Source organism: Pezoporus occidentalis, unplaced genomic scaffold, assembly GCF_034315485.1.
Source record: "Pezoporus occidentalis ecotype Australia unplaced genomic scaffold, CSIRO_AGI_Poc_V1 ctg10, whole genome shotgun sequence".
Taxonomy (NCBI): domain Eukaryota; kingdom Metazoa; phylum Chordata; class Aves; order Psittaciformes; family Psittacidae; genus Pezoporus; species Pezoporus occidentalis.
The window spans coordinates 7,321,334-7,347,759 of NW_026912779.1; the positions used below are offsets into that span (position 1 = coordinate 7,321,334).

The window sequence follows — 26,426 nt, forward strand, 5'->3', positions numbered from 1 at the left end:
TTAAATCTGAAGGGTTTGGGGTTATGGCTTTTGGTCACATCTTGAGCGATACTCCAGTGCAATTATTTTAACCATGCTCCTGCCTGATGGTTAAACACTTACAGTGGTTATCACTGGAAGGAAACCTGACTGGAAGGGTATGAGACATCATTCCGAGCCATTTGTGACCACAGCCTTCAGACACAATGAGACCTGCAAGAAACCTCCCGTGAGCTCCAATTCTGCTCACGTCCCAACTCTTCCAGCTTCCCAGGTCAGGCACACTGCAGGCCTGATGTGCCTTGGGACCTGCTGGCACCGCATGCTGGAAGCACATCTCACCTTTACATCACAGGAACCCTGCTGAGGACATTGGTCTTAGACTGAACATGTTCTGGATAGGGAACACTTCTTTTTCACCAGCTGCCCACTCAGACATTTTGATGTCCCAGCTGTCACTGGCACTGAGCATTCATATCCTCACTTTTACACATTACATTCCCAATTGTGGAAGAATAGCAACAACTCCAAAACTCCCATTTTCTGTTAGGTGACTTTATTTATGTTTCAAGTTCATTTATTTGAGCTGTGTCCTTGTTACACTGAGATGCATCTTCAGTCACCGAAAAAAGGTTTGGCTCCATCAGTCTGAATGCAAAGACACTGCAAGCGATAATCCAACCCTCATTTTCACATCTTTTCAAATTCACGTTCATTTTCAATTTGGGGGGCCTCCCACTCGAGAGAGGAAGGTTTTTTTCCACTGCACTTATGCAGTCAGCAACCAAGAGGAAGGGAAACCCCCAGCAGCCCAAGTCCTCCTGTGCCGGGAATGCACAGACCAGCCGGAGGGGACAGGACACTTCAGCAGAGCTCCGTCCCTGGGGAGCAGCGGTGGAAGGCACTGTGCAAGGTGCAGCGGTGAAGCGGGACGGGTGCGGGTGCCTCGGCAGCGTGCCCTGGCCGGCTGCACTGGGTAACCAGGGCTTGCGGAGGGGCAGGTCGGCACAAGGAGGAGGAGAGCGGGGGGGGGGGGAGAAACTAGGCTGCAGTAGGAGCTGCAGAGAGGGAGAAGGGAAAGGGGGGCAGCGGGGAAGGGGGGAAGGACAGCAGGGGAGGGAGGCAGGGCAGTATAAAAGCATCCGACACGCACCTCTCCCGACATAAGTGCGAGAGGGCGAGAAAGTTGGGTCTGGAAGCAGCAGAAGCAGCAGGAGCCAGGAGGAGAGCCAGTCGCTTGCAAACACGCACGCACGGTGGCAGGAGAGAGCGCGGAGCTGCCCTTGCCAGCCCTAGGGCCACTGGAGGGAAGAGAGAGGAGAGATGGAGCCAGGTATCCAGCTCCCAGGGAGGGCAGGCAACTGAAGCTTTTCGCAGCCCCTCGCCCTCCGTCCTCACCCGTTTTCCACGGCCGAGCCGGGGGGTAGAGAGGAGGAGGAGAAGGAGGAGGAAGGGGAGCCGGGGGGAAGCAGCGCTCTGCCCCCCCGGAGCCGCAGCCGCCCCGTCGAGAGCTGGGAGCGGGCGGGGAGGTCGCGGCGCGGCCCCGCTCCCTCACACCCCGAACGCGAGGGGACGGGCCGGGGCCCGGCGGGGCGGCCAAGGCAGGACAGGGCAGGACGACGCCTCGACGGGCGCCCTGAGGGGGGTCCACGGGGCGGGCGAGGACACGGCAGAGGGGAGAAGCTGGTCCAGGGGCCACCCCCATCCCGTCGCGAGGAGGGAGGCGATAGCCCCAAGCTCTCTCCTCCCCTCGGAGCGTCCCGGCTTCCCCGCCATGTGAGAGTCGTCCCCAGCTCCCCCCCCCCCCCCGCCTCTCCCTCCCTCCTCCCTCTCACTCGCACACACGCTCCCGGCGGCTCCCCCCCGTCCTCACAGCGTCTCCCCGCCGGCAGCCGAGCCCCGCTGCTCTCCGCCGGCCCGCGGCTCCCCGAGGCTGCGGGGGCTCGGCCCGCTCCTTCCCTCCGACGGTGCCTCTGGGTTGCAGGGCTGCCCGCAGAGACGCCGCCGGCCCGCGGCCCCGTCGCGGCTACCTGCCGCCCCCCGCCGCAGCCGGGCAGCGCCGCGATATTCGTCGCCGCCGCCGCCGCGGCGTCCCGCCCCGACGTGGCTCCGCCGTGGTGTGGCGGCCCCCGCTGCTGTTGCTGCTGCTGCCGCCGCTGCCCCGCGCCCGCCGCCCGCCCCGCCGACGCCGAGAGCGGCGCGGCCTCCGCCGCCCGTCCTGCGGCTGCCGGGGCCGGCGCTGGGGCTGCGGCTGGGGCTGGGGCCGGGGCCGCTCCGGCGACGGTGGCGGCCCCGGCGGCGGCGGCCGCCGCGGCTCCTCCTCCTCCTCCGCCTCCTCCACGGCCGCCGCCGCCGCGGGGCCCTAAAGCCGCCCGGCTCAAGAGGATGGTGCGGCTGGCGGCCGAGCTGCTGCTGCTGCTGGGGCTCCTCCTGCTCACCCTGCACATCACCGTGCTGCGCGGCGGCGGCGGCGGCGACCCCCACGGGCCCCCGGGCGCCGGCAACCACAGCCAGCGGCAGGTGAGTGCCGACAGCCGCGCCGCGCCCCCGGGGCGGGACGGGGCAGGACGGGGGTGATGGAGCCGGCACCTGCCAAGGCCGCCCCCGAGCCCCAGGCTCCCGCAGGCGCTGCCGCAGGTACAGACCCGTCCGAGGGCTTGCCTTGTGTGTCACTTCGGGGAGCCTTCATCCCCTCTTCCGAGGGACTGAGGTGGGAAAACGCCGCCTTGGAGGTGTGAGGGCTGGTGCGTGGCGAGCGGGTGGCAGTGCTCAATGGCCATGAACTGTAGGGTGGTAGGTGCTTGTAGCCATGAATGACAGAGCTTCTGACCCAGCCAGTCTGATCCCATTGAATTACGTCCAGCAGAGGTAAAGGGATTTTTTGTTAGTTCCCTTCTATTTGCGGGTGGTTCTTTTTTATTCAGTGTCATATGTTGCCATTCATTTCAAATGTTTGGAGACAGTGTTAAAAGCTGCAGAGTCATCAAAATTCCCAGGCAAAGCTTGTGAATCTCTGGTCTGTTGCGTGGGCCCTGACCAACTTTTTTTCCCTGTATCCAATTTAAAGAAAAATTAACAGCCAAATCAGGCAAAGAACTGACAGAAAATGTAGAATAATTACCACCGTAAATCAATGTAAACCCCTTTATCATCTCAGACAGAACCAGAGTACCAGCAGAGCACATTTCTGTAGAGCATGAGGGAAAATGAGCAGAATGTGGGCTGAAATGATCACCTGGTTTGCATGGGACCTGCAGCCGGTGGTCCACAAAGTGAAACCACTGGCAACAGGATGGAACCCGGATCTGTGGGCTCAACATCCCAGTCAGTCACAGGCTGGGATTGGGTCCTCTGAACTCAGAAAACCTCCTGTTGAAGATGTCCATGCTCATTGCAGGGGGTTGTACTAGGTGACCTTTGAAAGTCCCTTCCAACCCAGACTGTTCCATGATTCTATTAACTTGGTGGGAGTCCTGCTTGGAAGTGCTCCATCGTATGCTTTGGGTAAGGCCCCACGATGCTCTTTCTCTTTGCGTTGGAGTTTTATCATCGGTTTGACATTCCAGGATGGTTTTTTTAACATCTTCAAGATTTCTGGTAATAGTGTTTTATAAATGATGCTTTCTTTCCTCATGGGCACTTGAAATGCCTTTTAAAATGATGTTCCTTGGAAAAGTAAATTTGGAGAGGTTTTTTTATGAGGTGTTTGCTATCATTAGAATAACCCTGAATTTGCCTTTTCTTGACAGGCTTGTAACATAATGAGGGAAACATCTGGGCAAGTGGGAACTCTGGGTGATGCCATTTCCCCGAGGAGCTCTTTTTAGAGTGCTATTGTAAGGTTAGGGTGAAGCAAGAGGAAAATCATCTTCAGATAATTATCCTCTACTATTATCATTGCAGTTGGCAGCCCCGTGAAAATCTGTTGATTGTTGACTTCAAGGCTTTTTCCTGTCCATTTATTCTCTTTACGGATAACTTAATAAACCCCTGTGCCTTTAAGCATCCTGATAGCTTTAGCAGTTCCTATTTTCATCGTGTTTGGCCATTTGTAGAATTGAAATGTTTATATACTTCCCAACTGAATTGATTCTGCAGTTATGTATTTGAGAGAGCGTGTCTGTACAAGACGTTATGGGAGGAGATTACATTGATTAGAGCAATCAGTTAAACAGATGGAAGTCTGTCAGTTTTGGGGGGTTATAGCTTTAATGGACTCTGTTGCTAGTTGGAAAATGCTGTAACCTGTGTTAGAAAATTGTACTCTGACAGGCAGATGCTTCCATTCACAGCGTCACAACAAGAGCTGGATGGCAAGTTTGCACTGGGATCTTCAGATTTTGGCCTTTCTTTGGCTATTATTGTGGCACGTGCAAAATCGTAGTGCAGTGCATTCCCAGGTAAAGAATCCATGTGGAAAGCAAAGCAGCACAAACCCAACCTTGTTGGTATGAGCAAATAGAAATCTCTCAGGTTGCTATCACTTATACATTGTTTTCTCTGTCTTGGTATGTCTATGGAGAGAAAAGGCTGTGAGAAGTGATTAGGTCAGTGTTTCACTGGGTGAATTTCATTTGACGAAGTGCGTTACACACATTGTGGCAAACCCAGGAAAGAGCAATTTCTGCAGCAACTGTTCATGGATGTATTTTGACAAGGCAAATTTGTATGAAAACAAACTGGCTATTAGCAAACAGAGGGTGTGGTATTTTACAGCTGAGGTGGTCTGTTTGCACTAACAAAGTGGTCAGAATTTGGTTCTGTGTGCCTGAAAGAACCTCAATTGTTAGTCTTCACTTGGAAGAAAAAAAGGCAAAACCCCAAAACCATCCCCAGCCCCCCAAAATTACACATCCTTGAGCCATAGTGGGTTCAGGAGGAATCATCCATAATCTTAAAAGACTGTTGGAGATTTAAATAGTAGAGGCTTGTTTGTATTTGAAGTCTGATTCATTAACGGAGGAAAAGCTTCTCTTTCTGCCATCTCTTCAAATGAAGAAAGGATTTTGGAGGACAGGTTTTGATTCCTTTTGGCCTTTCAGTTATGTTAACCCCTGCAAGTGATTAGGCTGATAGATGAAATGATCCAGAAAAAACTTCCATCCTAGATTAAACAAGTTATTTCTTCCTCCCTTCTGGTGCCTTTCCCCATGCTGTGTGAGCCTCTGGAGTTCCCAGACGTCTGGGACCGTGTTGTGTTGCTGTGACTGTCTGTAATGGTGCAGCAGCAAGGAGAAAATCCCGAAGGACTCTTCTGGTCCGCACTGGGATGGGTGAGATACAGGGACAGGCTTCCTTGGTTCCCCGCTGCAGAAACAGGCACTGGACTTCTGCATTGCTGCAGTTTCATGCTGCTGTTACAACTGATTTGTGGTAGCGTAAACTAATGCAAAATGGGAAATTCAGATTGGGGTTGTAAAACATCTCATGGTTTTGAGTTGTGAGAGGGAGTCAGCCTTTTGTTTCTCAATCTGATTTCATTCCCTCCTTCCATCTCCACCAAAGAAAAAAAAAGGAGAATTGGGGAAGGGGGAAGATTTCATGGTTGTTTTTATTTTTCTGGTGAGGTCCCGGTTAGGTCTAATTGAATTAGCATCCAGAAATCATTGTGGAATATATTTATGAAATAAATCAGTGCAAACTTTTGCTTCTGAATAAAAGCAAATTGAAGCTATAGTAAGAGATGGGAAGATGCTGCTTGGGTATGATTTCATCTTTTTACATAGCTCTAAAATGAAGGAAAGGCTTGAACATAAATTTTGGAAGATGTTTGTAATACTTCACGATGTTCTAAAATCTGTGCTTTCCTTCTGACAGAAGATACTTCATCGAGAAGTTTATTCCCATCACTTCTAATTTTTCCATAGCAGGCCTTGCACACCAAGAAAAACAGTGTTCCCATACCAAGAAAAATGACCTTATAAAATGTAGTAACAGAGCCACCAACAATATATGCCATAGCACATGAAGTCAGATTCTCCACTGCGCTGCTTGCAGCAGTGTTACATTAGCATGAAACTCAGTAGTTGTACATAAAGCTGGGGCCGTATAAGAGAACGTCATTTGGAAAGAAGCACAATGCTGTAAACAGCTTTTTACTTTTAATCTCCTTGCCCCTGTCCTTGTCCCCCTGCTCTATCTGCATGCAAGCAATTACAGCATGTCAGAAATGTTCTCTGAGCCCTACCAGAACACATTCGACCGCTTGTGAATGGTTGCATGAGAGTCGCTTTGCAAGCCGTGCGAGGAGTCTTTACAGGGCTGAGCTGTTCATTTTCTCCTAAGATCCAGATCTGACTGTACTGTCGGTTACTTTTGGGGCACGTTTCAGTCTTTTTAAGGTTTGAGCGTTGCTGCTGCCCCTTCTACTGGGTTCAGGCAAATTACAAAATGCTCTCCAGCCAGATACAGTGGCGTGTTTTCGGCTTTCTGGCTTTCTCAGTTTAAGTAGGTCTCAAGCCGTTTACTTTGGGAGAGTTTTAGACTGAGTTTTTTCAAGCTTATTTGAGCTCTGGAGCTTTACATTTGGCTAGTTCTCATAAGAATTGGTCATCTAAGTCACCTTTGAAAAGCTGTCAATTCAGCCTTTCGCATCTGCGTTTCCCAAGGCTGTTCTTTTAGCCTATATAAGATGCCAGTAAGTGGATGTACACCCTGTATTTAATATGAGCACTAAGTCCTTCTGTGCCTTAAGAGCAGTTTGTACATTACACAACTTTCAGAGCAGGTGGCTTGTGAATGAAGCAGCTGATTCTCTGACGATCAGTGAGATTGTTACTCACCACAGAAGATGCCGTTTCATGCTTTTTGACAGTGATAGTAAAACCTGCCTGTTCTCAGCAGGCTTTGCTGTATAGGCTCTTAGCTGCAGCTCGCCCGTACCATTAGCACATGTTCTTGCAGTTATGCACTGAGCTTTGCGAATGACTTAGACCATGTGCACTTGATTCTCTCATCTCCCAGGGGAGAGAATTATGTGTGCTCTTTAGTGGTTTTGCTAGTGGGCTGTGGCTTGTTCCAGGATCTAGGGGGAAGGAAGGGTGATTAGCTTTACGTGTGCTGCTGCTGCTGCGGCGTGCATGGAAGCAGAGGATAGGATGGGAAACAAGGGTGAAGTATGGAGACTGCTGCTCTGAGCAGAGGACTGTCTGCTGTTGTCTCTTGCTCCCAGGAGAGATTCTTCTACCTTCCACACATGGTTCCAGGAAAACCCCAGAAAGCATTAAGCTTCTCCTTATACCTATCACTTTAATTCATTTCCTGGCAAACTAAGGCGTCCCTGATGGAAAAGAGCTACCACACTTCCAGGGTAAGATGTATCAAGCTTTTAGTATCTCCGACTACTGCAATAATTTAGAACATAGATCCAGGAATATCGTGTTTCGTTATGGCTTCAGGGAGCCATGTTAAGCAGGTACGAAAGTAACTTCCTGCATTAGATTTGGCCAAGGTGCTTGAATGAGGCATATTTTGCTGATCATCTCTTCAGCTCAACAGATAACAATTACTGTGCTGCTCCTCTTGGATCATCACTGATCACTTGGATCATGACCTGGAATTAAATCACAGGGTGCCACTGATAAGCGCCTGGCATTAAATCAGATGGTGCCTCTCAATCTTGTCTCTGTAACTAGAACTCAGAGCAGTTTTTTTCGTAGTGCTTTATACTGAAGAGTCTATTGGAGTTCTTTATTGCTCTTTTGAACAAGGTTTAGGATCTTTTTCCAGGTCTTTATACTATTGGGGTATTTGTATGAAAAAAAAAACAGAGCATTATCTAGGCCTAAATACATCCTGTGCCATCATGGTGTGTTATGTCCCTTCCCATGGGCCTAGAGCTAGACACAAACCATAGTGACCACTATAGAGCAGAGGTGCCAGAGGCATTCCAGCTTCTGCCTTTCTTTCCTCGCAGCCTGTCCTTATCTGTGCTCTGTAGCTGTGCTGGGGGGAGAATGGTTAAAGGGAAGCCTGCTTACATGGGATTCTGAGCCGCATGGCAGCTAGTCTGGCTCATGGTAGTGAAAGGTGTGGTAGGTTTGAGGCTGGCTCCTGAGGAGGTCTAGAGCTGTAATGTCACCCCGGTGACAATGAGAGTAGAGAGATAAATCACTGATAAACAGGTCCTGGAAGGAGCTGGGTTGGTGCTCTTCATGTTTGTTCACCTAACCTGGACAATCAGCACTAGTTCTGGAGCAGCTTTAGTTTTGTAGTCTTCATTGATGGTGTAGAGAAACCTGTTCTACACAGGAAGAACAAAGTTGATCCATCAGAACTGTAACGTCTGTACAGCAACAATACAACCACACTGCTATTGACCCCTCACTGTTAGCTGACTGGCACAAAAATCTCTCCTTCTGTCCTCCAGCTTTGGTGGCCAGCCCTTCGGGTCAGTCACATTGCCCACTCTGTCCTCTCTTAATGCCAGCTGTCCATGAAAACAGGAGGCCTGAAATTGAAGCTCTGTTGTTGGTCTTCATGACCCCAAGGATTTCATCATCATTTTACTGTCTGGAACTGGTCACTGTGTACTCCCTTGTGATTTTTAACATGTATGTTATGACCTGCTGATAGGTAACCAAGCCCTAGTACTTAAAGCTTCAGCAAGCTAAGCTTCTCAACACCTTGCTCTGCTGTGGAATTCTTTTGCTGGGGAGACATCTGTTTAACCAATCCAGGTTACATTATATTGGGAACCATGTTTTGAATTCAGCAGTTGTTCTTTTGTGTTTGCTCATATCTCATACATCTGCATATTGTCTTGTGTCTTAGTGTTCCAAAATGGTGGAAACCGTCTTCAGAGAAAACAAGGAAGAATGAAAGAATTATTGATTAGGTGAAAACTCTGGCTGTGTTGTGTCGTGGCATCTGAAAACTTTGGGGTTTTAAGATGCACAGATTTGTAGATATTAATGCTTAAGAATGTCTCCTTTTTGTTTCCTTCACTACGTAAAAGTGCAAAGTACCAGTAATGGTAAGAAATTATATTGCTTTTTCATGTGCTTACATTCTTCTGAGCTGTCACCACAGCTTTCCAGTATCTGAAGCGGGCCTACAAGAATGCTGGAGAGGGACTCTTCATCAGGGACTGTAGCGATAGGACAAGGGACAATGGGTTCAAACTTAGGGGGAGATTTAGGCTGGGTATAAGGAAGAAGTTCTTTGTGAGGGTGCCAAGGCACTGGTACAGGTTGCCTGAGGAAGTTGTGAATGCTCCATCCCAGGCGGTGTTCAAGACCAGGTTGGATGGGGCCTTGAGCAACCTGGTCTAGTGGAAGGTGTCCCTGTCCATGGCAGGGGGTTGGAATTAGATGATCTTTAAGCTCCTTTCCAACCCAAACCATTCTATGATTTTAAAATCATGACATGCACTCATACTTCAAATATATATGCTGACGATGTTTCCTTACAAACATAAGAAACTGAAGCAAAGCAGTCTTTGTGCTTTTATCCTGAAAGCATAGTGATAACTTTGGCAGGTTTAACTGTCAGATTTGATTGCTTTATGCTCTTCTATGTTTTGCCAGTCTTCCTTGCAAACAGATGTGGCGGTACCCAGTTGTTGTGTTCGTGGTGCTGTTTAATGCTTGTTTGGCCTTTTTGTTATGACCCTTATCTTTCTGTCTGCTTTAAGTCTATACTACTTAAAAGCTCTTTGAACTGACTGAATAATGTTCTCCATAAAAGGTGACTTCTTTAAAGCGTTATTTTTCAGTGGTGGCAGCGCTAGGCCACTGACACACGTTATTTTTTGTATGATATTTTGAATCTCAACCCAAGCTCTTTGAGGTTGAGATGCCGTTGTTGTGGCGTTGCTTGCGTACAATGTGTAGCGTAATAGGTTTCCAGGCCTGAATGGAAGCTGTAAGCGCTGTCAGAAATGAATAATGAAGTGTAACTTGGAGCAGAAAAATACAAAGTGCTTTGGTAAGCTGCAAAAGGGAGTGTTAAATGATGCAGTGGTTACTGTTGTACTTTAATACCATTGTGCCTCTAGGACACCGATTTTACAACTGTTGAAGACAGAAAATGCCAGGCTACATTCACAGTCCAGAGCACAAAGATGAATAACGCTTCCAAGAAGTAGAGTAGTGAGCTCATTGGTACATCAGTAAGAGCAGAATGTTTCCAGTGTTGGTATTTCCATGCGTTTTCGATTTGAAATACCAGAAAAAGAAAGAAAACAAAGTAAAATGTAACTTATTATTGTAATAAGTGATGGCTCGCCACAGAGGTCAGTTGTGTGGCAGTAAAATGCATGGTCAGAGGAGCTGCTGTGGGCGGTACTGGCAAGCAGTGCCGTTATCCTTTTGCCCTTGTTTTTCAGTGCTTGGGGAACTCATAGCAGTGGGTCATATTTCGTTATGCCTTCCTTTTGGCAGTCAGCAGGACGAGAGCAGGCCTGGAGTTGTTCACCTCTGAGCTCTTCTAGAGTAGTGCTATTCAGGTGCTTTTAATGTTATGGAGATGCTCATAAAGATGAGAGATAAAGAAAATCAGAGATGAAACTTTCACCACTCTTGGTGGAATCAGTCCATATTGAGAAGATCAAACATACCTTGGCTTTAACACCTCCATGATAGACCTGCGTCCTTTGTGTGTTTAAATTGACCTTGCTCCACTGACTTTCACAAAGCAAAACATGTCAATGACTTGTGTCGGCTGCAGACCCAGCTGAAGTTCCTCTTGGATTTGAATCTTTCACAGCTCTGTTTTTCTACAGAACTGGTACGCATGTAACATGCATGATTTGAACCTCCATCCGTGAAGGCAAGCTGGGCTTTGGCATGTGGCTTTTCACATCTGTTTTCTATCCATCATTTCTATCCATTATGTTTCATTGTTGGTTTCATACGCACTGAAAGATTCTGGACTGTTTTGTTCCACAGTGGCTCTTCTTCCTCAGGAAGATTAAAATTTCCTCTTTGCCTCCATGGCTGTTGAGATCAGCCCTTGTGACAATACCATTATGAATGCAGTGTAGGTATCTATAAACACCACTCAAATAATGTGCCCCATCTTCTGCCACTGTTTACAGGGCTGCTCTAGAAAAGTGGATTCCTCCCTTTCCAAGGAACAGTTACCGAGTCAGAGTGCCATGGGTCAAGTTTAGTTTCCAGAAAGCTTCCTTCAGGCATGGTTTAGTGTGAGGTGTTCCTGCCCATGGCAGGGGGGTTGGTACTGGATGATCTTAAGGTCCTTTCCAACCCTAACTATTCTATGATTCTATTTGCATTCCTACTGAGTAAAGAAGTTCTTTACTGTGAGGGTGGTGAGACACTGTAACAGGCAGCCCAAAGAAGTGGCGAATGCTCCATCCCTGGCAGTGTTCAAGGCCAGGCTGGACAGAGCCTTGGGCAATGTCATCTAGTGTGAAGTGTCCATGCCTATGACAAGGGGTTGGAAATAGATGATATTAAGGTCCTTTCCAACCCAAACTATTCTATGAGTTGGGCATTCAGGTATTGAACAATTGAACACTGTCATTGCAACGCTTTTTCATGTATATGTCGAAGAAAGGCTGGGCAGGAGGTGAGATCCTTGAACCAGAACTGTGCTGTAGGCTGTAATGGAAAGACAAGGTGACTGACAACAGAGCTTAATGGAACGGAAGGAGCAATGAAGAGCACCTAGAGATACAATTGCTATTTTTGGAAGCTAGTGCTTCAAAAACTAGTCACCTAACTTTGGTATCTTTCTTGCCTTAGAAGTATCCCAGCAGCAGCAGATTTTGCCAGGAGGAAACCACAATTACTCCCTGGGAACCACCTGCCAAAGATTACTGTAAAAATCTTTGTGTTTTAAGATTTTCTATTAAGGTGTAATAAAACATAAAATTGCTTGGGTTTATCTGCCACTATATCAGTGCAGGGTTTATAAATGGACTTGATATCTAACATTAATAATCAGATATTTGCTAATGTCTGTTTGCCCAAGCTACCCAGAGAAACAAATAAAAAGCATAGCTAACTAGCATGGATTCTGTAACATCCCAATATAGTCATCTCCTACATCATATTAGTTGCTTATACACTACTTAGTTTCATAGCAAGGAATTATTTAGCCTCTATTTAGCAGTACAGCAGCAATAAAACTGTCCCTGACTGTAGTGGCTACAGATACAACTCTCATCTGAAAGCATCTCTTGAAATTACCTCCGTAATCAGCCAGGAGTTGTTTAAGGTGCAGTTTATATATTGCCATTTTGTGCAGCTGATTTTAAGGTTCTCTGGACTGCAGAAGTCTGTAAAGGTTCACTGCACAGAGCAGGCTATAACAAAGCAGTTAATGATTCTTGTGACATGAATGCTGCCATTTCAGTTTATTTGAATGCCACTGGCGTTCTGTCTTAAATGTATCACTTCTTATTATTTGGTTGTTTGTTGGGGGTTTTTTTGGAACCAACTAGATATTAGGCATGGGTATGCATCTTAGCTAAACTATAACCTAGCCAGCCCATGCCTTTTGCCCTGCAGAGTGCCCAGAGTTTTTCAAAGCACGTAACCACAGTGATATTTTTATAAAGGAATGTTCACCTCATGGGATTTTTTTAAGGTGTTCTATTTTTTTTTCCAAGTTACAGCTTCACTTTATTGTACATGATGTCCAATAAAAAAGATATATGTCTGTGATTGGACTTTGAAAAAGGGCCATGGTGCCTATTCCATTTAAAGGGAATGAAGTCAAGCAGTAAATTTGCTGGTCGCCCTTTTCATATTGACTGTATCTCGGCCAGCAGTTGGTCTTTGATGTTGTAACAATAGCGCAAAGGCAGAGGAGGAGGAGGATTAGGACCTCCATAATATAAAAACAAGCCTGCATTCATCATGATTTTTATAGAGCACAGTCCCTGTCTATTGGAGGTTTGCAGCGTGGACTTAATGGCCTGCAGAAGAGTGCAGCGATCTTAACATTTGCAGGTGGTTTTCAATTCATCCATCATTACTACTACCATCTCTTCTTAACCCAGAGTTTGTTTAGGCATTTGGCATTAAACTTTTTCTATCTTGTTACTCCTTCCTACAATAGCAAAACAGATGTATGTCATGATAGAGCTTCTGGAGTATCATTTTCCTTTACAGGGGTTGATTGTCGTGTTATTTATGAAAGGCTTGCTGCAGCTGGCCAATAGAGTATCTATTCCTCATCTTGTGCTTTAGAGTCCAAGCTTTTATTAGGAAAGAATAGAGGTGTTGATATGTATATGTCTAACATTTGTGAAAATATATATCAAAAGGGAACCTAGGGCAGCCACACTATGCCTGTGTCTTCAGGCATACTGGAACAATAGCACCAAAGGTTTTAAATGAACTATTTAGCCTGGTAGAGTCATGGAGCTTTTGATATGCATTTAAATGTGCTAGCTCTAGATCAAAACCTGCAGAGGAAAAGGGTCATCTATTTAATGAAACTGTCTAAGGTACCAAGTTGCTCTAAGCGCTGGTGGGAATAGATGGACTTTGAATTGTGAACAGAGCTTGGAAAGAGCTGAATAATCTGTAATTCACTGTTGTAGCTCTGTGTGTAACATAGCAGATGTGGAGGGCAGGATGAATGGAGCACTCCCAGGGACACGACGATGGGCGCAGCAGTGAGCCTGCTGCAAACGGATCTGTATCAGAAGCCCAAAGGCAGCTCTTAGGAAGCCATCTGGGGATGCAGCAGGTGAAATTGCTTTATTGCACCCAATTCCAGTGGCCTTTGCTTAAGGCATGATCCTGAAGTGTCCTGACAAGGCCGAACACCTGGAAGCTTCTCTACCACACTCCAAGAAAGGGAAAGGGAGGGGAAAGATGCCAATCTGTAGTGCATTTGACAGTTCAGGGCTTGATTTAGGGTTGGGTCCTGTGCCTTCTAGGTGTTCAGATTAGACCTGTGACTCCAAATTCATGAGCAAGTCACTGCTTGCCAGCTGAGCTGCAGTAGCTCCTTAGGTGCCTTATCCCACCTTCATCCCACATCAAATATGAGATGCTTTTATATTTATCAGTAAGTCAATCCTGAGCTAACAAATCTCGCCCAGAGCCCTCCCCAGGGTGACTGCATTCTGTCCTTGGACAAAGCACTTCACCAAACACACAGCTCTTCAGTGAGGAATCTGTTCTTTTATTTAACATCGACCATTATGGCCATTAAAAAGGCAACATCTGGTGCAGAGAATGCACACATGCTATTTCTGCACTCTGCTCTATGTCTCCTTCATCAGGCCCAGATACAGCAGTGTCTCAGCTTCTCTGCTTTCCCCAGTATGCCAGCTGATGAAAGCAAACTACGTGAGGCTTAGGCAGCGTAAGGTGGGAGTTCTGGCTAGCTAGAAGCATCACCTAGTGTTTGAAAGAGTTTGCCCTTGAGGGATCAATAGCTCTGAAAAAGCTGCTGAAATCCTTCAGCGGCAGTGAATTAGATTCTTGCTCTTCTTTGATCTAGCATTCATGGCTTTTTGAATAATGTTGATCAGAGCTGCCTTTCTCACCTATCCACCCCTCCTTCTTCTGTCTCTCCCAAGAGGATCAATTTTTTATGTTCTTAGGAATATAGCTATGACAGTCTTTAACAGCAAAATGAAATGAACCAAGTATTTGCATAACCTCAGAGTAAGGGCCAGACTAATACCACCTCTCTAATATTTTTTTCTTTATCCTATTTAAGTCTTCCCACGATAAAATACAAGAGGAGTTTGCAGCTGAAATCCTGTGTTTGTATGCATACAGACTAGGTGGGGGAAAAGAGCTGTACATGCCAATTCCCCGATACACATTGATAAAAGGAGTCACAATTATGTAGCACTAGGGTTGTAAACCCTGAACTCCAGTGAGAATTATTGCAGTTTACTTGTAAGAGCTGTATGAAGAGAAAAGATGTACATTATGTATATCTAAACAGTTAAGTAGGTGGAAGTGAGTTCTGTGCTACAGCGTACCAAGAAACACTCTTCCAACCTGCTCTGCAGTGTACCTCCTGTGTGGAATCTGTCTTTGTACAGAAGCAGCTCTCCCTCCCTGGGATCTGATGTATCACCTAGCGCTGCATCTCTGTTCCTCAACAGAGGAGGTTAGGATATCTCAAACCTGAACTGCTTATCTTTCCTCTTCTACCTTGCTGCTGCGTCTGGCTGCTGGGACTAATCTAAAGATGCATTTGGCCTGCTCCATACAGTTTATTGTCAGTGGTGTCTGGGTGGCTTCAGGCACAAGCCAAGATGGTAACAAGTTTGAAGAATAAAACCATTTATCCTAAAAATAGCTCAGAACTAACTAGTGATGGTGGGGCGGAGGGAGGACAGAAATGAAGATATTTTCTTTTCACGTAAGTGTCAGATTCAAAAGCATCTGCCTTGTTCAGTGCATGTATGGTATTCATTTCCTGTCTGCAGTCGACTGGAATGCCCCCCGAGTCGTTTGAAATTGAAAATCAAGTCATGCTTCTTTAATCAGCTCTAGGAAATAGCCCCCCCTCCCTTACTGTTCTAAGAAAATTTATATATACATGCGCCGGATTCATAATGCAAAAAGCCCACCCTTCTCTCCAGGGCAAATCCTTTCTGTCTCCCCTCTTCAGCAGAGCAGTGTCTTCACATTGTCTTGTCCCAGTGTACGGCTAATCTACTTGCTCTTCTTCCCCATAATGTCACTGGAGGGAGGCCTTTCTCTTGTGTATCTGCTTCCCCTCGTTGCTTTCTGTTCTGTCATTAGGGCAGTTCACAGAGATGTAGAGAGAGGGCATAATGTCCACTGCTGATGTCTTGGTACTAAAAGTAAGGCAGTTATTGGACTGTGCCTACTGATGCCATTTATACTAATGACTTCCAGTTGCTCATGTATCAGTCTCTTGAAGTTTTCTATATGGAAAGGGTAAAGCTGCACACTCGGGCTCAGAAGAATACTTCAGTGCAGCGGCAGAGGTGCGTGGTCCTCAGGTTTCTGCTGCTGTTTTGCTGTAGACTCCTGGGTGTAGTAACAGCCCCTTCCAGAGAGTGTTGTGAGGTATATAGTTAGCACATAGATATTGCATGTAAACAAACACTGCCTTTCCTCTGCCTTCACCCTCTCACTTCCACCAAGAGAAAACGGAGTCTTGGTGGGGAAGGCAGCTAGGGGAGGGTCAAGTGAATTATCTCGCAGTGATTTGATGGTGCGTGTGTTTTGAGCATCAAGACTTGAGTGATTTGCCTTTTTTCAGGCACAGAAGTAATATTGCCAGAAGCACAGGAAACATCATGTTTTTGGAATATAACACTTGTCTGCTTTCTTGCTTTCCCGTTATTAGCTTTTGCTTATGTGATGAAGTCATCATGTAACTTAGTCCACGGGGACTAAACACTTTCTAGTCTCTAAAAACATCTGCCAGCTAACACAGCCAGAGTCATAGACACTCTTGAAAGCATAGGGTGGATATTCAGTGGCATACAAGAGGGAGGCACAGAGGCTCGGAATAGCTGTTCTTTGGAAACTAACAGCTGAAGGCAACTTTGGAAATTGAAAAGGTTTCAAGTAAGGTTACTCTTTTGGCTAGGGAGAGATGAAAACTTCGTTTATTAAAGCTGGTTCACCTAGTGAAACCGTAGTCGTAGTGATTTAGTGGAATAAACTTGCAAAAGGACCTAGTTTAAACCCCATGAAAATATCTTCAGATGTATGTTTGTTCTTTCATCTACACTGACATTGTGTGTGCTGGCCTGCAAAACCTGGCCGGAAAGTGGTGCAAAAAAAGCATTAATATTCTGGATTTCCTTTGCTTTTGTGGTTTTGACTGCAGTTTAAGGCAGATTTTCCCATTCTGTTGGAACCTGAAGTGCAAATTATTATGCAGATTTCAAACGATGGCTGAGATTAGACTCGTTCAATTTAGCCACAGTATAAATGGATTCTATTTGGAGCTTTATTATATTACTGATCTTATGCAAGTGTTTAATAAAGCTTAAACAGAATTGGAACTTTCAAAGAATTTGCTGTTTTGCAGCACAGGTTATAATATTTGGGTCACTCTCAAGTTGTACATTTGCCTGTTCAACCACTAAATCAATACCCTTGGGTGACATGGTTCAGGTGAAGGTGTCCCTGCCCAAGGCAGGGGGGTTGGAACTGGATGATCTTAAGGTTCCTTCCAACCCCAACTGTACTATGATTATATGGTTCTAAATGCATCCTGTATGGAGAGCTCCAGTCAGGCAGCGATTACAGGGAAGATCTTCATAGTCATGACGATCAGCTAAATGTTTACCACCAGCTTAGGCAACTGGAAGTATCTGTTAACTACAAGCAAAACTTGGCCCTGAACATCTGTCAGAGCCCTACACAATTGTAATTCTATGCACTTGGCCATCCCCTAGATGGCTGAGTATCTGCCGAAGAACAAAGCACCAGTGTGTACTACGTTAGAAAACTTGCTTAAGGGCCTTGTTTTTTTTCCAGAAGACATTGAGCTGCAATCACCACCAAGTCCTTTTTATTATCAAAATGTTTATGCAAACTGGCAGTTCTTCACCTCCAAGCTGAACCATACTGTTTGCGTTTTCCAGCTGAAGGAAAACATGAAATACAGGCAAACAACAGAGCATGAAAAATAGCTGTGCTGTGAAATGTGTGTCCACAACATGTAGCAAAAGGTTGCCAGATCCGAGTATAATATAGTTGGTTTTCTCCTTAAGCTCGAAGGAAAAGTATGTTGTCTGTCAGAGCAGTTCAGATGTAGACCCACTGTTTACTAATGCTGTGGAACACGGTGAGAGCACCTCCCAACCGGAGACTGAACTGAGGATGGACCACGCTTGGCAACTGCACGTGAATAAACAGGCTAAGCAGTGGAGGGATGACAGTAGGGCTGCTCCGGCACTGGGAGGTATCAGTTCAGGTGGTTCAACAAGACAACAGCCTGTGCCTCCACTGCGAAGGGTCCTATCATAGTGCTGGCCACCTGCCTTGAAAGAGTAGTCTGGGACTTACTAGACCTTAGATGTGAATGGGGCTTCAACCTGCCGCCCTAGGGTCTCTGCAGTTGTAAGTCCTGGCTACACATTCAGTTCTCAAGGTTATCTGTGTGGCTATGAGGGTTAGAAATTTTCAGTGTAAAACCCCCTAAAGTTCAAAATAGTAAATGAGAGATAAATGTGCCCTGATGCTTTGAGATTCTGCTTCCGCTATACGCAGCTCCCGAGAGCCATGGCAGCATGCAGCACAAAACCAGCTGCAGTGGGCTGGGTGTATCCTTGGGCACCCCAAGCAGTCTGCAGATGACCCCTGCTCAGAAAGTTGACTGCGGATGGACATGTCTGCTCTGCATTTCTGCTGTCCTATTGCAGCAGCGTTTGTGACTCCATCCTGCTCGGCGCAGAAACAGAATCCCTTCAGGAGTCGTGCAGCACCTGAAGCTATTGTGTCCCATAGCAGTACCCTGTGGGGTGACTGGGTTTGGTCTAGCCGTGCATGCAGATGTACTGCAAGTTGGAAAGAACTGGATACAGTGTCATTTTCCTAATTTTGCTAGACTAAATAGGGAATTATTGAAAAATAGACCCTGATAAACTGAGCTTTTTATTTTTTGTAATCAGCAGCCGTAATCAGTGATTCATCTTCTGTTTACACAATGTTTAAAGCAGATGCTCAGTTTTGGGGCCCCTTAGTGAAAGCAGTTGTGTACACGCAGGCGAGCGTAGTCTGTTTTAAATGATTTATGAGCAGTGATTATCTAAAACGTGCTATTAATTATTGCAACAATGGATTTGTGCAGCTCTCTAAAGATAAGTGAGGCCTTTCACTTCACTGATGTACGTGAACGTCGGGGACAAGCACATGTTAAGAGCAAACGAGAGCATCTCAGTAGCGAGCGGTTGATGTGCCACCCTCTGGTTTGTCTCCTTCCGGAGATACAAACCATCAGTGACTCTTCGGAGGGAACCGGAGCTGTGGGGCTCAGTACCACCACATTCTTCCACCTAGTCACACAGCACTTACAAATGAACCCAAGTGTTCATATTTGCCTGTTAAATGAGAAAGCCAAGACATGGCTAAGACCAGAACAAAGGTCTTGTGACTGCCTGGACTGTAGGTGGCATTAATCACAGACGACGTTTTTCTCTGTGTATCTCTGATAATGCTTTTCAGCTGTTAACCTCACTGTCTGCTTATCTAACGCTGTCCTCATACCTCTTCCTGAGGGGTCCTGTGCTGCTTATACTCATGATAGACAAAAAACTAAATAAACCCCAGGCATGAGATCGCCCAAGTTCATTACGGATCTCAGATCTGTGGAGGCAAAAGGCTCATGCAGTATCCCGGTGTGTTGCTTGGCCTCCCCAGACCGCTTAATTTTAAAGTGATCATTTAGCACTAACCTGGAAACACACGACAGCCTTCAAAATGAAAACAATCTGTTTAGGCAGGTGGGAAATGAAACCAGTCCTAATGGCCATAATGGTTTTCTCTGAAGGCCCCAGGCCTCATTCTGTCTCTGATAGCAATATAATCTTTTATAGCGTCTGTGAAGTTTCCTAATAAATAAGCGTTCCTTGGTCCTGGTGGTTGAAGATGCTGTACAGGTGCATCATGAAAGTGCACTGACAGACTGTTGGTTTTCAATTCAAGACCTCTTGTCAAGATCATTTTACAAGATATTTCAAAGGAGTACACAAGAAATAAAAAAGCCATGTAGCTGCAGCAGGGATTTGGTAATAGATTCCCTTGCTGTCTGGGAGCTGTTAGGGATACAAGTTGCATCAGTTTTCCCAAATTCTTTCAACCCCATAGTTAGCAATGCTTGCAAATGTGCCCTTAGTTTGGCAAGTGGGGAGGGAATGAAGGAAGGTAAGAAATATGAAGGACAGGGAAGGAGCAGTTGCTCCAGAGTATTTTCCGTAGCTCCAGTCATTCCTTACTTATCCTTTGTTGCTTCTCCAGAACTGGAAATGGAATTAAAATAAGGAAGAGAAGAGGGAGATGGATTCCTCACATGCCAAAAATGCAGAGAAATTCCCTTTCCCCCCTTTTGGTATTTTTACAAGTTCCTATTTCTAACTTCTCTATGGGGAAGAGAAACGGTACTTTCCCCAGTAGTACTTCCCTGGAGCTAACGGGACAGAGGGAGAAACAAAACAGGAGGGCAATGGAGGGAGTTGGAACACCTATTTGATTATTGAAAAGTTAAACTGCAGTGTCAGGTAGGAGACTTTTCCTGCATGTGGGATTGTCTTTTGGTGCTTTAAATCCTGACAGGTCCTACCTGGATCACCCACAGTTAGAGTTATCCTCACAATGTATTGCTCTTCTTCCCTGGTTTACAGATGGACAAAAAGATGTGGATATGTGCTGCACTATTACCCTCTCTTTATCAGTGATGGTTGTGGAGAGGTGTGTTATTCTATAATACAATCTGTACGGCAGATTCTCTCTCTGTAGGGTTTATTTCATTGCCTTGTTACACAGCTATCAATAATGTGTTCCTTCCCTTATATATTGTTGATGCTTGGAACACCCAGAAATCCTAAACTGGTTTTGTATTAGGAACATCTATAAATATCTGATCCCATGGGGCAACAGAACTGTAGCTGGCAGCAAGCATGAATAACCCCCAAAAAACATCTGAATGGAAATTTGAAAGTTGTGAATAATGCTGTTAAGTGAAGGGAAAAAAGTGATTTATCTGAAAGTATTTTGAGCAGATGCATCATTTGAGTAAAAAACCAATGTGCCTGAATTGGAAATGTCAGAACTTCAAAGAAACTGAGTCAGTAATGCAGAATGAAGTGATACATCTTGTAAAGGAAGGCAAGCAAAGCGCTTTCCCAAAGGCAATGGGAATACAAATTGTGTATACCTTAAAATAAACAGTGTGAAGTATAAACATGTGAAATAACGTAGAAACAAGAAGATAAGAATATATTTAATCTCTTAGCTTCATTTTCTTCACAAAGGACGCTGGCATTGCAGGAAGGACACACTTTTTCCTGCTTGATGGGTCCTGGAGGAGCCTTTGCCTGAGTAAAGGCAGTAGAGCAGCGTGAGCCCATATTCTCTTCACATGCAATTCAAGCTCACTTATGATTGATAGCAGGTTCTTTTATCTTTTTACCAGAAGTATAAATTTCTAATAATACTGCAAATCAGCTTAGACACTACAGCAAGAACTATCTACTTAAACAACAGGCATTCTGTTCATCTTAGAAACTGGGTATAAATGGTCTTTTGCTCATGGTACTATGAGCAGATAAGTGAAATGATGCTGTCTACTGAGCATTTCTGTTTGCTTGTGTTGCAGTATGACACACACAAGCCCCAAGGAGAAATAGCATGGGCTTGTCCTAGCATGAAGGGGACTGCAAGAGGTAGCACTGCTTTTAGGCTGCAGACACACTGTTTAACCTGTGTCATTCCTGCCAGCCATTAGTCAACCCTGCTCTTAAAGGCTTAAACTCCCCTTGCCAAAGCAGGGGACAAAGCTTGGCCATCACTGCCACTGGAAATACATAGCTAACATTGCACCAGGATGTTCTGATCATGTCCACCCAGAGCAAGCAGAGTGCTCCATCCTCTTCCTCACTGCAGCAGCTTTTGGGAGAGGGCAGTTACCATGGCCCCCCTCAGTTCTTCTTCTTAAACAACCCCAACTCAGTCTGTAATTAATGACAGTCCCTGCCCCAAGCAGCTTGGTAGTGGGCCTGATCAGCCTGATGTCATTACTTCACCATGACAATATTCTAACTAGCTCCATGTGATATTCCATCTGTCTGACACTATTAAAAACTTTTTATATAGCCCTTATAATTGTAGTTGCCGAGCTCCCCACAAACATCACAGTGAGGAAGGGAAGTGCTGTTATCCCCACTGAGGCACAGACAGACCATGACCTGCCAAGATCACACAGCAAGTCTTATCAGAGAATTAAATGAAGGTCTCTGAAGTCCTTGGCTAGCTCTAGCTGTACCGTATGTTAATGTGGCACATCAAGGATGCTCCTGGAGTAGCAAGCAGCTAGGGCAAGTATGAAATTGTATGTGAGGATTTTAGTATTTCTTAATAAAATCTTACTTTATTTTCAGTAAAGGTAAGATTATGGGCACAATGTCCCAGAAAAAACTAGTTAAGTAGCACATCTTTTTTGGTTCCTGTCCAAAGTAATTTAATAACGGCACAATTACACCTCGTTGTTAGTCAGACATAACTGAGAAGCCATTTAATCCTCATGTACGAAGGAGTCTGCAGTTAAATTCTGTTAAATTAAAGCTCTAGCATATGGGTAAGGAACCTAAAGCCAGCTAAGTGACCTTCAGTTTTGTTTACCAGAGCTTACTGCTGTGTGATTTGCTTTCTACTTTGTATTGAATGAGGGGTGTGTTAACGGGTGGCCCACCCAAGCATCTGAAAGCCCTACCTGGTCTTCTGCAAAGAGAAGCATTCTTGATTTAGCCTTAAAGCAATACAGACTGTCAGGAGCACATACAGTTTTAGCGCTGTGCTAATTCAGACTGGACTTTTTGCATCTACGTTGTATATTGAAGGTGCCAAAAGGGACTTTTACACATCCGAGTATAACCGTTCTGACTGTGAAAATACCAAGACAACATTAATTCTGCTAAATCTGCTTTTCCTCTTTGCACATGCAGCAACAAGAGCAGAGGAGAATCACCTTAGTTTTTTGCTTGAGACTTGTTTCACGTAGTCCCAGATTAACTCTTAAATCTTGGTTTATTTAAGTCACCGGGTATTTTCCTATAACTTGCACGGATTATATTGTAAAAATCTCTTCAAAGGTCAATTTAGAACCTTCTAAGCAAATAAACACGAAGTAAAGGAAAAGGCATTGGCACTGTTATCTAGCTGAGAGCTTAACAAAAGGTATGCTAGCTTAATTTGAGCCAGGAGAGCTGGATGGAGATTGCGTTTAACCAGAAATGCTGGCAAAAATATGCTTCAGTAGAGCCAGAATCACATGTGGCCATTCCACTTTAATTGTGCTTGTTTTAAAAGATAGGTCTTTAACATTTACCCTCTCCATGCTTGCTGTCTTTTTATGAACTGAAAATAAAAGCTCCCCAGGCAGTCGTACTAAGACCTCAAGCCTAACATTTTTCAGCTGAGTCAAATGCAAAACCTGCGCTCAATCTGCCCCATGCATTTTTTGTAGCCATAAGAAGATTGGACTGGTTTCCTTCCCGAGTCCCCAGGCCGGTCCTAACCCAGGGAGCCAGTGTTTTGATACTAAATGTGTCTCCTCAGTGAGGTCAAAGGCAGTGGCAGCAGTGCTACTGGTTCCAAGGCAGCCTGCTGTAATGTACTACAACACCCGAAAGTACGCTCAACAATAACAAAAGCATTAACCGCTGACCCACAACTTGGTGAAATTCAATCCCACCATTAGGCAAACATGAAAATGAGATCCCAGAGGAAGGAAGGTTCAGATGTTCAAGACCAGAGAAATTGGGTGAGGAACACAGGCGACGAGATGGGAAGTTGTTGCAGACTGAGGGGAGGGAAGGGGAGGTTGCCAGTTCAGCGGTAGGATCTTTTAATACCAGAAATTTCAACATGCATTTAGGCAGTGTTTTTGCTCCACTTTGGATCAAAGCAAGCTAAAACCATTTATAATAAAGATACTTTTCACTATTTTAGGGACATGTTTAATGCGATATTGTTTGATTTCCCAGGGGTTGCATAATGTTTCCAGATTTGTTTCCAGATTTGCTCTAAGTTAGATGCTTGTGTCAATGTGTAAGTGCTCACCACAAGGCTGGAGTGTTAGAGGAGCCTGAAAGAGCTAAGCACCCAAGTCTGACTCTGGTTTATCTTGTTTCAGGTGGGTTACAGATTTACACCACTGTCTCTAAGTATATTTCAGTGAGGGTCAGATGCACCCTAGAAAACACAAGTGATAAGTTCTGTGTCTCAATAATGAGTAATGGTCCATGTGCTGCAGCCATCATTGGTAGGAGGCTGGAGACGGGGCACTGGCAGGACTGCATGCTCTCTGTTGTTGTTACAGTGCCTTGCTTTTCTCCCCAGAACACACTCACTGCAGATGACCATTCTCCTGAAGACAGCTTCACCCTGAACCCTGAGGACAGAAGAGAATACCCCGATCTCCAGGCTGCCCACCGGCCATTCCCCAAGCAGCGCTTCAGGCAGGAGAACGGGCATACATCCTTGCAAAGAGATGGACCCAGATCTTTCCTCCTGGATCTCCCAAACTTCCCCGACCTGTCAAAAGCAGATATCAATGGGCAGAATCCAAACATTCAGGTACAAATTTATGTTAACGTGTGGGGTTTTTTATGAGCTGCACAAAATGTTTTACCGAACCGTGACAACTTTCAGCCTGGCTTCTACGATGTGCAGTCAGGACACCTTGTCTCTCTACCAGTAGCACCAAGAAAGAATGACTATAATATATACAATATATACACGTCTATAAAGTAGTTTTTGCCTTAACTGAATGCATAGATTTCATTTTTGGTTTTATTTTCTCTGTGGATAGTGTTGATTGTGTAAGTGTGAGCATCACTACAGACCCATTTATGATACTGAAGCCATCTTTGCTGTTGCCATTTTGGAACATATTATCTTTGTCGATATTAAATGGGCATTTTAAATTCTGTTTTCAATTCTCTCTTGCAAACGTTGTTTGCGAAGAGCATCTCTTTTGGCATGCTATTAGAAAACGCAACCATCCCCAAAGTTTATAAGACAGCAAGTCTTTAAGTTTCGCCTCAAAACGTGGTCCTCAGTATGGAACCAAGACTCAAATTTAATCTCTGCAGCAGCTGCCTGGAGTTAAGAAAAAAAAAGTTGACTGCAAGAAACTTTGTTATTCCTCAAACTGTTCTTGGGTTTGGAATGGCCTCTTACAAGCCACTTGCATCTTGAAACTTCAAGGATTAGCAAGAGGAAAAAATGAGTGATTTGTTTTTAATTCAGAGCCTTAAAGCAAAATTGGCATTAATAAGCAGTCTTTTTTAACCAAAACAATAACGTGAAATGTTGTTCTGCCTAAGATGTACTTATAAAAACAATACACTAACAGAACTGGTTTTCTGGTTAAATTAATTCCTGGCTTCGTATAGTTCCCCAGCCCACAAAATTACCATTCTTTTGATATGTCTAAGAAGTATGTACATAAAGATACAATAAATCTGTTGGTGAGAGAGCAACATGATCAGAGGGCTGGAGCACCTCTCCTGTGGAGACAGGCTGAGAGGGTTGGGATTATTCAGCTGGAAAAGAGAAGGCTCGGGGGAAATCTTGTAAGAGTCTTCCAATACCTAAAGGGGCTGACAAGAAATCTGGAGAGGGACTTTTTACAAGGGCCTGTAGTGACAGGACAAGGGAGAATGGCTTTAACCTGACAGAAGGAAGATTGAGATTAGACATTAGGAAGAAATTCTTCCCTGTGAGGGTGCTGAGGCGCTAGCACAGGTTGCCCATAGAAGCTGTGGCTGCCCCATCCCTGGCAGTGTTCAAGGCCAGGTTGGACGGGCTTGGATCAGCCTGGTCTAGTGGAAGGTATCCCTGCCTGTGGTAGGGGGTCAGAAATGGATGAACTTTAATGTCCCTTCCAGCTCAAACTGTTCTGTGATTCTGTGTTCAGGCGAGTGCAAGCTGTCTCCAGTGACCCTCCATTGCATCATAGATGGCTTACAATGTTAAGAAGTTGAACAGATTTGTATCAACGGCACGGCCAATATTTGATGGGCCAAGGTAGTAAACGTGCTCAACATGTGCTGACTGTGTACATCCCTCACACTAGGACAAGCCTTCCAGAAAGCCTTAGGAAAGGAAGGCAGGGAAGTATAGGGGCCCCAGATTGTGGCATGAGGTAAACAGTGTAACATCATTGTTTGAACAGTATGTAAACCACAGAGGAAGGCAAGGGGAAAAAACAACCTTCTCTGATTGGTAACAGCGTTTAATGTTTAGACCCAGGGAAGAGATAAATGGAAACATTTCTCTGGATTGTCTTTATAGGAAGTGCTTTCTGCTGTGACCTCTTTTTCCACCACCTGATCTTGGAACACATGTCAGCAGAGTTGCTGGACTCTGAGAACTGGGAAGCCTCGTCCTGTAAACTGGGAAGCATTGGGCAACATTAATCCCAGAGCTCTTGTGCACAAGATCAACTCGTTCTGAAACAGGCTCCCTAAGTTCTGCGTTATGTTTACTCTGCTTACTTATGTGCATTGAAAGGGATATGCAAAGCTGCTTTAAGCTCCTGGTTGACAGTCCTGGAGCAGGTCAGGCCTCGTGGAGATACAACTCCCATTAGTTCATTACGGAGTCAGTGAAAGTTTATTTCTTTTCCTAAAAGGTGGCTTACTCTGTTGGGAAACCCAGGATTACAGTGAATTCTTTCTCTTTAAACAGTACTGCACTGACCTGAATGGAAATAATGCCAGTTGTTGACTTGCACATTTCTCATCAGCTGTTTGGCAGGTGAGAGCCGAATCGATGCTCATTTTGCCTTTT

General features: G+C 45.3%; 1 protein-coding gene across 1 annotated transcript in view; it reads left to right on the plus strand.

Moving 5' to 3' along the window:
- Positions 1 to 2,310: 2,310 nt before the first annotated feature.
- Positions 2,311 to 26,426, plus strand: part of ISM1 (isthmin 1) — a 38,525-nt gene continuing 14,409 nt past the window's right edge. Inside the window, exons 1-2 of the mRNA XM_062610664.1 lie at positions 2,311 to 2,499; positions 23,970 to 24,206. Of these exons, the coding sequence (XP_062466648.1) occupies positions 2,365 to 2,499; positions 23,970 to 24,206 (372 nt within the window). The 5' untranslated portion in view covers positions 2,311 to 2,364. The remainder of the gene's footprint in view (positions 2,500 to 23,969; positions 24,207 to 26,426) is intronic.